General features: G+C 48.2%; 1 protein-coding gene across 8 annotated transcripts in view; it reads right to left on the bottom strand.

Annotated features, from left to right (window-relative positions):
* The window catches only part of rbms3 (RNA binding motif, single stranded interacting protein), a 205021-nt gene that overhangs the window by 76604 nt on the left and 114659 nt on the right, over window positions 1-13758 (bottom strand). For all 8 annotated transcript variants that reach the window (XM_076139246.1, XM_076139249.1, XM_076139247.1 and 5 more), the window contains one exon: window positions 12988-13079. In XM_076139246.1, the coding sequence (XP_075995361.1) occupies window positions 12988-13079 (92 nt within the window). The remainder of the gene's footprint in view (window positions 1-12987; window positions 13080-13758) is intronic.

Below are 13758 nucleotides of genomic sequence, written 5' to 3'. Positions count from 1 at the left end.
GAGTGGAGGAAGAGGGGGAGAAGGAGAAGGGGCGAAGAGCAGCCAGCATAGCGTCTGAATCATAGCTCATCCTCTTCTCCCCTTGCTGGCTTAACAGCAGAAACAGGGAAAGCTATTCCCCTGCGTGCTGCGCCGTGTCTCCAAATGTCCAAAAGTGATTAAAAATTGGACAGAGGACACTTGTATACGTCGGCACAGCGTGTAAACAGCTTCCTCTCCCCCCCTGCTGCGTTCTGGCCTCGCTCCCTCTCCCTTCACCGCTACGCCACCATGTGACTTAGTCCACTTCCCATCCCTTTGAAGACTAATCGACCCCTCTGGCTGGAGCCTAATTGATGCGGCGTCGGTGAAGGCGCCTCTTGCAATATTCATTTTAACATGTTTGACTGTAAAATATCGACTGTGTGTCGTCGTCGAGCTCCGTGTGAAAATGTATGATTTTCCAAACATGTCTTGATGTTGGGGAAATGTACATCTAAACTAGGTCAATGGCTTTGTTTAGTTGAAGTTGGGGCCTTTGAATGGATCTATATGGATCTATATGGCTATTTGAAGCTAAGCTCACCAAAATAATAGATAAATGTGTCTTCTGGAATTCCGAGAAGAACTGTATCATGCTGTAATGTCATCTTTGGGCTCTACTTTAGCTTCATATGTGCAATTTCCACATTATTGGACGACATCACACAAGCAGCAAACTGACAATAGAGACGTTTCAGGCTTTTGGAGGCTTGTGGATGGACTCGTCATGGTGCTACGACTCAGGCCCGACAAAAGAAACGCTACACTTACACACAAACAGAAGCATCGGCGTGATTAGCTCCTCTTTTGATTGACAAGCTAATTCACGTATTGTTGCGGCGCGCCTGACGGAAGAGGCCATATGTTTTACGAGGCGAGGTTATTCATAGGTTGTTGTGTGAAACAGGAACACTGCTGAACCTGTCACTTCCCCTCCGGCTGATGAGCTTTATTAGACGATGCTCCTGTTTATTCATGCTCGCTCCGCTGCGCGCGCTGCGTTTCGGGGCCCGGATTCACCGCGCATAAGCTTGTTACGTTCGTTCAACTGGTGCTGGTGTTGGTACAACGGCTTTAGTCTGTCAGTTGTGCTGTGATGGAATCAGATTTGCTCCTGAGAATAAATGTGTGGGAGAACGGGGACATATGCCACAATATTGTGAGACGGCAGACTGCCAGCCCAGAAAAAAAGGGTGATTGCTCACTTACAGATACTTGTGGCATCACAACAATAAGCCTTTTGTCATGGATGGCTGACTGTCAGCCACAAACAAGCATATGGCTGATGACACAACTTCTCAGCACTTCCAGGAAAACACACACATAGAAACAAGCACACTTCAGAACCTCACTCTGTTTGGCTGCTGGGTTCTTTTTTTAGTTTACAACCTAATATCCCTGTTGTTGGATTAACCCTGGAGAGAGGCGGGGTGGGGGGAGGTGAGGGGGGCCGTGTGTGTGTGGGGGGGGGTTGGGTTCTGGCCCAGGGAAAAGCTACAGCACAAACTAACTCTTGGCCGGCGGGATGGAGAGGCAGAAGTTTCCTAAACACAGATTATCTTCCTCTCTCCTCTGTCTCCTCTCCCTCTGACAAGCTGCTCCCTTGACAGCTGTTCCTACAATGCAGATCCTGTGCTTTGTGATGGGCGGGAGCGCCACTAATTCAGGAACCCTCCCTATGCAAATCAGCACGGAAACTACCGGGCCTTTTCTCTGGGAGGCCCCCGGGATGCTGAGAACGGAGCGCGATTAGTGTCAGAATGCCGGAAACCCCCGTGCTCTCGGAGGGTCTGCCCCCCCCCTCGCCCCGCCCAACCCTTTTGTCGGAGCTCCTTCCTCCCATACTCGCCCGGTCATCATGTTTTTCCAGGTGTAAGCTCTCCTTGCGTGCCGCTCGCAGCCTACATCAGGTCTGGTTGGCCTCACGGATATCACAGCCGAGGGTTTAATGGGAAACGCTGCCACTAAAAGTAATGCATATATTACTTTAGCAGGGCCGACGCTGACAAGAGAACAAATGATTCTTCCTAAAACAGGAGTCAGATGTGGCCAGGGAGCCCGTGGGCGAGAAACAAACACATCATAATCCTCCTCTGTAATTGGGAAAATGAGATATGTTGCCATTGGACAATTGGACTGTAGCAGATGGGAACAGAGAGGCAAAGTGAACCTGCGCCAAGAGGCAGAGACGCAGGCATCGTTTCAACAACACCTACAGTCTGTCGGTTTCTCTCTCTTACACACACACACACGCACCCGCACACACACATGAATGAAGCGCTCTCGTCTCCCATCAAAGCAGCTATTCTTCCAGGACCCCCACTGTGCGTGCTCGCTAAGAGCCCTCCTTTGAGCGCCTAATGCACAGCCAATCAGATTAGGGCCGTTGATGTAAGCCTTGAATTACTCACATTATGACTTGATTGGCCAATAATTTGATTGGAGTCACATCTGTACTTCCCATGCTTCTTCAGATCCCATCTTCCTCTGCTCTTCCTCTCTCTCTCTCTCTCTGTCCCTCGTGCTCCAGGCGGCGACGTCAACAACGACGACAACAACAACAACAGTGCTGGCTGTCAGATTTAGAAGCAGGGTGTGCCCGTTTCCATGGGGATTGCATGAGAAAGAACTAATGCTTTACTGTAAGTCAGGCCTTTTAAACCACCAAACAACAAAATGATGGTAAATCTGCTCTAAAATGGATAATTGGTAGGAAACAGATGAAAAACAACAAAGTGAAGTAGCGATCATTTGTCTGGCTGTGCAATAAAATGTACAACAAGAGGCGAAATTAAATGTTGATGACTAATTTGGCGAAAGACAATGACAAAACGCCAGTTTCACTTCAGAGCCACAGTGAATACATAAACAGCGCTTTGTATAAAAGGAGAGACGTGGTTATAAATCAGTGCTGAGGTTTAAATTAACAAAGTGAGTTTCTGCTGAAGGAGCCAGAGAGGCTGAGAAGGAGCGATATTTAGTTAAACAAAGTTCAAAAAGAGTGAAAAATGCAAATGTGCTCCTAGTTTGATGAGTCAAACACTCTGACTGCCCTGGATTGTAAAACCGCAAAGAGATTTTATGAGCAACGCATACATCAATATGGCACAGTGTGAGATAAAAGCCTGCGTCACCTTTAAACACTGACAGAAGAGCTTTTTTTATTTACTTTAGGTGAATAATAGTCTGTTCTACTGCCCAAAACCTTACAAAGACCACACTGCCAGGCTCGCAGACAAATGTTTCTGTTTCTCCCGATCGCCCCGGAGTTTGGATTTGTCCATTTGAAGGAGTGTATGATCCCTATATGCTGACCTCATCTCACAGAGGCCTTATGAGGAGCTGATTATTATTCATGATGGCGGCGCCTCTGAACCATCTGGTTTGCTCGCTCTCTGCTTCGCTCTCTTCTTCTTCCTAACAGCTATAGGAGTCTGCTTACACTGTTAATCAGGGGAATGACTGATTCTCTGCCGCGCTTCGCCGGTTCTCACAGGGTGGCCTGTGAAAGATTCTGGTTTGCGGGGGAATAGCAGAGCCTGTCGAAGGGCAAAGGCTCTTCTGCATCGAATTCCAGAGTAAAGATGTATAACTTCACTGACAAGAACACGGCGTGCAGGCAGAAGAGGAGAGGAGGAGGAAAACATGATCTAATAGATGAGCTGATGTGCAAACAGCCCGGAGGATTTGGGGGTCTCCTGTCTTGTTTCAGCGCACAGTAAAATGGAAAAGAGATGATACAGTTTGACTGGGAACTTCAGGATGAATCTGCGAAGCGTGCGTACCGCGCCGCAAATTAGCCGGGGAGACATTTTGGATCTATGTCATCCTGCACTGAGCAGAAAGAGAAGAGAGCGGACGGTTTGATGCTAATCTCTCCTCTGGTTTTCTCGTCTAGCGTTTTCGGCATTAACTTCCCGTGGCTGTCAGGCGTCTCTGGAAGAAAGCAACCATCTGCTGTGAATCACTGCACACGCCGAATCAAACGCAACAACAGAGACGCGCAGCCATGTCAACACAGGCGCACGCGAAACGACGCAACGCAAAAAAAATGGCAGCCTCTGGCAAAAACAGACATCCAGATGAGAGCTAAACATTTTTTGACACGTAAGACGAAGCAGCACACATCCCAAGACGGAGCTGTGAAATATACACACACACACACACACACACACACACGCAGGCTGAGGAAGTAAAACAAACGTGGAAAATTAAATATTTTGGTATTCAGCGTCTACAAATCAAGGTTCGGAGTGACGTTAATCCTCAGGAACGATCTGCTGAGGCGACCTCCGGAGAAGGAAAGGTCACGGCCTTGATCGTGACACGCGATGGGCAAGGACACGCAGGGGACAAAGGCGGGGGGGGGGATAGATAGAGATGGCGATGAGGTAACCGTGACACAGCGACGACAGCGAGGTGGCGCAGGGACGAATGAAGACAGCGGCTGTGAGGTCGAAAATGGAGCGGCGGCGCTCAGGCCGAATGTCAAGCATAGTTAGCGAGATGGCACAGGGCGGCTTTTAAGGGCGAGACGAATGGAGATAGTGAGGACATCGCAACAGGACGGACAAAATATTGACACTGTGCAGAGACAAAACTGAACTGCTAACCCTGTGTTGCTCCACAGAGACGTCTCCATGCATTTCCTCTTTCTCCCTTGCAAAGTAACAGTAACGCTCTGCTGTGTGTGTGTGTGTGTGTGTGTGTGTGTGTGTGTGTGTGTGTGTGTGTGTGTGTGTGTGTGTGTGTGTGTGTGTGTGTTTGTGTGTTCAGGGGGCCCCGAGGTCTTAAGTGCTCGGCCTGGGCAAACTAAGCTGACCTTGACTTTGGAGACCTTTGCGGCGAGGCGGAGACGCTCCCCCCGTGTTTCTCTCCTCCAGGAACTAAAGGTCAGACTTTTAGTTAATCTATTTTCTCTCTGACGGAATTAAAGGGAGGACGTGAGACGCCCGAATACAAACGGCCAACACACACACAAATCACACAGGAAGAGCTATCAAAACACACACTGTGTGAGCGATGAAGAGTGATGAAGAGTGATTCATCCTCCTACTTCATTTTCTCTCTATTCCTACTTCTCTCTTACTACATCCGTCACACACACACACACACAGAGACACACACACCCGCACACACACAGACGCATGGGAGGAGTGTCAGTGAGATGAAAAGGATAAAAAAGGGACTCTTTACTCTGCCTCCTCTTCCTCATTAAAGCCTCAACGAGAGACTGGTGCTGGTGTCAGGGAGCTGGTTCATCAGGCTTCAGCAGGACAGACCCCGATGACACCCACCACCCCAGCCCCGGGCCCCTTACACTCCCTTACACTCCCTCCCTCCCTCCCTCCCTCCCTCCCTCACTTATGATTGAAGCTGGTGGAAATGGAAACGGTCAGTGTAATTTAACATGGCGTGCCCGTGGCATTCGTTAAGCAGGGAGGGAGGGAGCGAGGGTAGGAAAGGAAGAAGAGGAGCTATGAAAGGGAAAATGGTGAGTGTGTGTGGTTGATGTCACCTGGACTGGCTGGGGGACAAAACATTTTTTGACCTCTAAATAATGAAATCAGTGAATCACAAGTATAGCAAACAGGAAATGACGACGTTACAAATAGACGCGCCCGCCGCCGCTTGATTCGTCTGCCAGTGAACACATTTTGCGAGGAATCAAGCAAAACAAGATGTAAAGCAAACAAGGGTACAGGGTTTCCACCATGTACGCAGTAATCATCTACACAGAACCAGCTGCTTGTGGATGTGTTGGCTGCGACGGCGGCGATAAATTAAATATTATCTAAGTGGAACATCTCTCTCTCTCTCTCTCTCTCTCTCTCTCTCTCTCTCTCTCTCTCTCTCTCTCTTAGTGTAAGGGGACTGTGAGCTCACACAAGCGTGTAACTGAATACAAGCAGCGACTTTAATCCCGGGAAATATGGAGTTATGCTGCTAAGGAGCTGTTTTGAGTTTCCTGGAGAACTTTTGCGCCGCCATTACGCAATCACACACAAGAACGCCAATCGATTCGGTGTTGCGTTTGTAGGTTAATGCGCGTGTAGGGAGAGGAGTCAAATCTGTGTTGCAATCATTTAATCATCATTTGGAGCCTTTTTGAAAAGCTGCAGGTTTGTATCTAACGTTGGATTTCCGCAGTATTAAGGCTGAAAAGGCTCTTCTACCGTCTTCTTCTGTCCTTCGGGGGCTGAATATCAGCATCAGAGAGAACTCGGCTTGGCACGGAAGCGCTCAAGGTAAAATCGCACTTCTCCAGAGGACGAGTAGACATGTAGTAGTTTTTCCGATGTATAAAATTCAATAAAAGCAGAGTGCTGGTGTGGTCGGTCTTTACATGCACGGCAACGGCCCGCTCGCTACCTCGCCTGAATGCAGAGGAGCCCATTACGCTTATTGAGTTTGAGCGTCTTAAAGTGACTGTGCGCCTGTAGCAAAAGGTGGGGATGGATGGAGGAGATGGAGGTGCGGAGGTGGCAGGCGATGAGGAAGCTAATGCCCGAGTTAATTCATACGCCTGATGAAGATTGATTGAAATGGGTCAGACCGAATTAGGAAAATGGGAATGCGTCTAGTCTGCGGCAACACAGGAGACACACAGGAATCTAGGACGTCCTGTCGCGGCGCGGACGTTCTTCTGTGCCGAACTCTCTCTCGAAAACTGAAGTTGCATCATTGATTTTCCAATATTCTCATCTCTTTTTGCGGCGTATTTCAGGGCCAGGAGAGTAAATGAATGCAAAGCGCTCCACCTGGTCTATGTGTGTCAACATGTGTGTGTTTGTGTGTGTGAGGTGAACGTGTGGAGGCACGGTCCTTTGAACGTCGTCTCGGCGGGCCGGCTAATTGAGCCCGATCAATTCACAGAGACACCGAGCAGGTTGGCACAGTTGCCACATCAAAGAGATTCTAACAACTGCACACGGTGGCCATTACCATGCGAGCTTTGGAGGGTGTGTGTTTGTGTGTGTGTAAGAAGCCATATTTATGTTTGCTTCAAAGCGAGCGAGCCTGGCAGCGCAGAGAACGCCGACCTTCGCTCTCCATTTTTCTCCAAACACACACAATTTAGACGCAAGGTCACTGCGGAGCAATTTGCAACAGAATAGAAGCCATTTACACCTGCGACAAACACAAACAGTCCAAATTGTTCTTTAATTGCGTCCCTGATTCTTGCAGGTTGGAATGGAAACGAATAACGAATAACACAGAGGAACTTTGTAATTTGATCGTCAATTTTGCCGCAGTTTTCTGTATCTTCCCTCTGTGTCTGTGCTGCAAGTTATGCACAGCAGCAGGCAGGATCGGTCATTACCAGTTACGCCAGCTATTCCTGTCCTCCCTTTCTCTCTCTCTCTCTCTCTCTCCCTCTCTCTTTCTCCCTCTCTCCCTCACGTTCTCCCACTCTGCATGATAAGTGATAACTTTGTAACTTTGTTCATTAGTGCGGCCCTGTCTCCTGCTGCACAGGCTGTCTGAAGCAACATTACGTCTGGCAGCCCTCTCGCTCTCGCCTTGCATCCCCGTCTCTTTCTGCTCTCTCTCTCTCTCTCTCTTTCTCAAGATCTCTCATTCCATTTTCACGTCTCTCTCTAATTCTCTTTTCTACCTGTTTTGCTTTGTCTTTTCACGCGCACTCTTTATGATTTGTACTTAGTCTCCGTCTTTCTGTCTCTCCCTCTCTCTCTCTCTCTCTCTCTCACACACTCTCGGCTCGGCATGTCTCCACACTGCTCGGCAAAATAATTTACCGCACGCGGCGCTCCTGTGGATGATTGAAGCGTAATTAGACGGCAGAGACAGTGGAAGCCAACAGAGGTGCTTGGGAGCCAGTGCTCGTCAGATGGTCTGTCTCGCTCTCTCTCACCGGCTTTGCCCTTCAAAACTATCACTCCTGCAGGAGGAGCAGGGAGGGGACGACGAGCGGGGAGAACAAACACCGAACAACAACAAAAAATACGTCACCTTAGCAGAGAGCCCTGAGTATCGCCGCACTGCTAATATTTCCGCTGCCATCGAGACATTTCCTTTGATCTATGTTGATATGACTTCATCAGAGGACGGGGAAACTAAAAATAACTACTTAAGGGTGCCTGTCGAAAAGTAACCGTTACTAACAGGGGCTTTGAAGAGGCAGAGAAAGAGAGCTTGGATCAAAACTAGCATTTAAATAAACCGACTAATCAACCTGGTAACATCTTAATGACACGTTACATCCGTTTGCTGTGCTTTATCAATTAACCCTTTGGACAAAACGAAGGGTAACAGGAAAAGACACAGCTGGGCCAGAAACGCCTAATGGTCGACTACCATCCAATCACAATCACCATCAGATAAGGATAAGGGTAATCACATTTTGCTGAATAATAATCACATTTTGTGGAGGAAAAGCGAAATTAGCTTTGTGTTACATGGCGTCTCAGGTTCCATATTGTCACAGAGTTAGCGTATATTTCAGCTAAAGGAGCATCAACGCGCCAGATGAGCCGATTCAAACAAAGGGGCATGTACGTATTGAAAATGTGAGCGTGCTGAACAGAAACACGCCGTTGTGAGCGACTCTAATCACAATGGTGCTCGTGTTGATGGCAGCTTCTACCCGGCGGCGAGGGGGGGTGTGGGGGGGTTTGTGCTGATTACCACCAAGCAGTCTGACACCATATGTTTGGTGAACCACCGGCGCAGTGGATTTCACAGGGGAGACGGCGTGGTATTCTGCATTGGAGCAGAGAGAGGTGACTGATGCTACTAAGGGAACACCTGTATGCCCACACACTCCCCAATTATCCCGCCATATCAAAAACACGCCGCACATTCAACAGCCTCCGCTGATTTAACCCGCCAGACTCTGATAAGTTAGCTGTTGTCAGCAGCCGACTGTAACAGCGCTGTCAGCTGTCCCTTTGATTATTACCCAGAGGTCACCCTGTGTGGAGCTGCACGCCGGGTCCTCGGTGTCAACGGAGCTAAGACGTCAGAGGAGTCACCTTTAATGGATAATAAGAAGAGTGCTGACTGGCTGCAGACCACCCAGAGGGGGATCGAGGCTCTTCATATTAATATAATTGCGATATTGACAGGAAATTTCCCCGTGAGAGAGAGAGAGAGAGAGAGTGAGAGAGTGAGTAAAAGACTTGTGAAAGGCAGAGGAAGTGAGAGGGAGTGAGGGAGTTATTCAGAGAGGGAGTGAGAGCATTGAATCCTCCCGTTCATTTCACGCCGTTTCACCATTTGAGGCTCTCACTGTTGACTACTGGTTGATGGGCCGGTGCAAGAACTCTATCATAAACATTTAGAATTCACTTCATGGAGGCACTTTAATGATGCTTTTAGCATAATTTCCTCGCCGTAATGTGAAGTGAAGGGCAAGCATCGCCTTTCTGTCTGCCTTTAGCTTCTGTGAACCTTATAAATATTGGATATTGGAACAAGGGCAGCGGCAGAGACACGCTGTACCGCAGCCTCGATCCCTGCTCTTTAAGCCCGAGCGCTGGTGGATACGTTTGGAAAAGGACACGGGTTCAAGCACTTTCAAATTCTAAACCAATTGAAATGACTGAGAGCAGCTTTCATTGTATAATAAGTAACATTACTCCATCTAAAATTTGATGATGCAACCTTTACTTTTAATTATCAATCCATCATTTTAGTGATTTTGGAGGGTAAGATACAAACTGAATCACAAGCTTAGCTGCATCTCAATGAGCTTCACACACTTAAAGAGAGATGGGTGTACAAATTCAGACGGTATAGAATAGAGGTTTTATGTCGTCTACACAGAGAGGAAGAATAGTAAAAAAAAAAAAAAGGACAGCTCAGTTTTCCTCGGTGCCGTTATCAGCAGAAGCCGACTGCAGCGAGAACAGGGCGGGATGATTTCCATAAAGACTGGCTGTTGTCTGAAAGCAAGCAGCTGTCAGGCGGAATTACCTCCCCGACACAGACACCACAATCGAGGGCGCCCTTCCCATAATTCAGTCTGATTGGCTCAAGGGGAAAATGGCAGCCTGTGGAGAGCGAAGCGAGCGGGCCCGGCTGACAGGTTTGCGTCTGCAGAAAGGCTCGCCGCCGCCGCCGCGTTTACCTGTTATCATTCTGTCTGCTTGATGTGCCAGCTTCCCCCCCACATCTGAGAGCTACCTGAACAAAGTGACACGCGGAATAGAGTCCAGGGCGGAAGGGGTGACGCACGTGACCTCCTTCTCTCTACTTACACACACACACACACACACACACGATCCGTACTGATACTTTTACGTCTACTTTTATTAACCTATGAGCTGTGACTTTTACATAGTGATGATGGCGGAGCACGCGTTTACCGTCACACACACTGTTATCGGTGACTCGTGCAGAGGTGACTGACAGGAAGGGAGGCGCGCGGGCGTGGGGGGAGGGAGTGTCCTTTAGGTGGCTTAATTATGGCTCCCATCCTCTCCTCTCCTCCCTCTCACTGTCAGCATCCCCAGGGGAGGGCAAGACAAAAGGAAGGCCATGTTTCATCTCTCCTGCCTTGGTATTTGGAATTCCAAGGGGAGCGCGAGGAGAAAGACGGCGCGGCTGCCACGTCGAGGGCGAGCGGAGGAAATCGAGTTGCTCTGCTTCCCCGCCTCCTCCGCAGCTGTGTTTAAAACAAGCCGCCTTAATAAAAGCCTTTTAATGGCGTCACGGCAAGGAAAAACGGCGCAAACCAGATTACTGCCACGATTTTATTTAATGAACTCACACCCATCGGCTCTGATGAGAGTTTTGTTTATTACTTTGTAGTGGAGAGACATAACTGGCTAAACGCAGCTGAGGGAGTGAGAGGACGAGGCTGAACTTATTGTGGAAGCACTCAGGGGTGTTGTGAGTTACACCTGCCCCGCTGCTCACCTAGACTTTTCATCTAGGTCTGTCGGGGGAATGCAGATTCTTTTTTTGGTTTTGATAAGAAGGTGGGAAGTCAACCAGGAAGTGAGGGAATCATACGAATACTTAAAGTTGACACATTTTTAGGGCTATGGTTATGCTTAGCGCTGAGGAAATTAATTTCAGTGGCACATGACAGCGACTGACCAATTACATCCTTGTTGTCAGAACAGAGGTGGGGGAACAAAGCAGCGCAGGGACGCAGGGCCGTGGTGGAACAGAGCATGTCAGCGACACCTAGGCAGGTAGGCAGACACAAAGCCCGCCTGCTGTTAATTATTGATGGGAATAAATTGCAGTCATTGGACGTGTGGCAGGGGAACACGCGGTGGACGTGAATACAAATGTGTTTATGAATGTTTAAGAGACGGAGGCAAGCTGAGGAGAGGGAGGAGAAGAAGGTGGAGAAGAACGGCGGAGCAATGGCGGTGGTAGCAGGTAAAGAGGCATTAGAGGGAGATGCAGAGGGAGTCTATAAAATCAAACTACTTCTCAATGTCTCTCACTAGTGTGATAAAGCCACTGAGCTCCGGCGCTGAACACTGGCCTTTCCAGCCGTTTGAACAAAACAGAGAACACTCAAAAATAAACTGATACACAAATGCTAATAGAAAACGATTTTGTGAAAGCACACACATATATATCATTAATATATGCACATGAACAAACCCTCTTAAAAAGGTCAACTCCTTTGTGTTGGGACCTGAGACCCCTCTCATGAAAATATTGACTGAGGGGAAGAAAGAGGGGGAACAATGCAGATGGTCTTAAAATGAGATGGGCAAAGAGCACGGCGTCTTATCTGCATTCTGAGAGCTCGGCCTCTTATAAATATTGGAGGAAGGAGCGCCGGCGGGGGAGGGAGGGAGGGAGCGGCCGAGCGGCGTGTGTTTGAGAAATGGCACACCTGAGCTCCACGCGGAATATCATCTCCTGCTGTCACATTTCATCCCATTTGATCAAAATAATTGCCGACTTCATCGTTATCATCCATTCTGTCATCTCGCCGTTCTCCATCTCATCACGCGTCTCCGCCGTAAAAGCTTCAAGGAGCGGCAAAGGGGGGGAAAGAACGTCTAAGCCAAATGGAATGTGAGGAAAACCATCATCGTGGACCCTCATCAACATCACCATCCTCATCATGGCTGCTTATACGCCGATGACGCTCTGCTATTTAGTTATTCTGACACTCGCAAAATCTTCAGCTGGTCCAGAAATAGCCTGGTTTAGCCATGCGGTGGCGTCATCTGTCACGGATGTAGGGTGACAGGGGCTTCGGCTGAGCCTCCGTCTATAACAATCCGGAAAAATGAGAAGAAGAAAAACGCCATATCGCCAACAGGGCTTCAGAATCGACACGCACCGGCTAATATCACTCATTATCTTGTTGTGACGACTCAATAAACTTGTTTTACTTTGTGTTCGGCCCGACACGACGCAGCGAATACAAATACGGGTAGATGTTAAGATTTTGTTCGCCTTTAATTATAACAAACGGGCTCCCAGGGTTAAATGGTGAATGGGTGCATATCATACGAGTGTGCTTCCTGCCAGGCAAAGCCACACACACACACTTTGAACAACTGGAACAACTTCTTTCATCTGCTTCCAATAACACAGCAGAGCTCAGGACAAGTCACCGGTCAAATCCCACCCACAAGCCAAAGACTTGATAGTCGTGTGTGTGGCATGACGCGAGAGATAAACCAGAGCTCCATGTGCTGCACTCGCCTCCCGGCCTGTCACGGAACAACAAAGCCCGTTTTTTTTTTAACGGCCCACATTACACAAAACAACAGAGTCCTTTGATATTAGCGTATGCTAGTCATTAAACAGCAACACACTGTTTTGCAAATTGCATTCAATCACATGTGTTTATAGACAAAACCAGTTTGCGTGTGGGTGCCTTCAGATCCATCAGCATCAATCAAACGTGTTAAGTGAACAATTGTCAAGTCCCCGGAGGGAGCCGAGTGCACAACACACTGCTAATGGTAACGCAAGAGGAAGTGGCAAAACGCTAACTTGTTGTTAAACACTCCTTACCTTGGCCATTTGGGCCTGCACCCCGGTGGCTTTGAGAGACGACACGGCCTTCTGTGCTGCAGCTGGGCTGTCAAAATCCACAAAGCCATAGCCTGGAGAGAGGAAAGAATGGAGAGAGGGAAGAAAGAAGACAGAAAGAAAAAAATGAAGGCAGATGACTAACAAGGAGAGTGACAAGCACTTGGTAATTGTAGCAGTAATAGGTTGGTAACATGACTACAAAGGCTGCCAGTTCTCATATCTGGTGAGCACTACATTGTTTGATAATTAGCGACACTGACGTTCATAGGGGAATGCTATGCATCTTAATTAGTAGCATGGATGAGCGATTTAGCAATAACAAACCCCGGCACCCTGCCCACCTCCACCTCTGCTCACACACACACTTACACGCACTTACACGCACACACACATGCTCTGATTCATGAATGCTAGTCCAAATACACACACATTTGTGCAAACGGCTAATTTCAATAAGCAATAATAATGTGTTGGCAATATATAATATCCAGAGGTCCATAATTGGAACGATGTAGTGTTTAAAACAAAGATGCACAAAGACTCACTCACTCAAACGCACTTACGCTCACACACACAGACAGAGAATTGTGTCAATTAATTCCTCAGAACATCCTTGAGTCATTTTCAGCTTTCAGTTGTTCGGCCTTTTGATTTCCTGCGTGTGTGAAGCTGCTGGGCCCTCGTCATGTTCCTCAACACCCGGCGTATTAACACACACCCCCATTTCACAGCCTCCATAATCCGCTCCCT

This window comes from Genypterus blacodes, unplaced genomic scaffold (assembly GCF_046128005.1).
Source record: "Genypterus blacodes isolate CSIRO-AG114 ecotype Tasmania unplaced genomic scaffold, CSIRO-AGI_Gbla_v1 ptg000438l_1, whole genome shotgun sequence".
NCBI lineage: Eukaryota > Metazoa > Chordata > Actinopteri > Ophidiiformes > Ophidiidae > Genypterus > Genypterus blacodes.
This window is presented reverse-complemented; position numbering and strand designations above follow the sequence as displayed.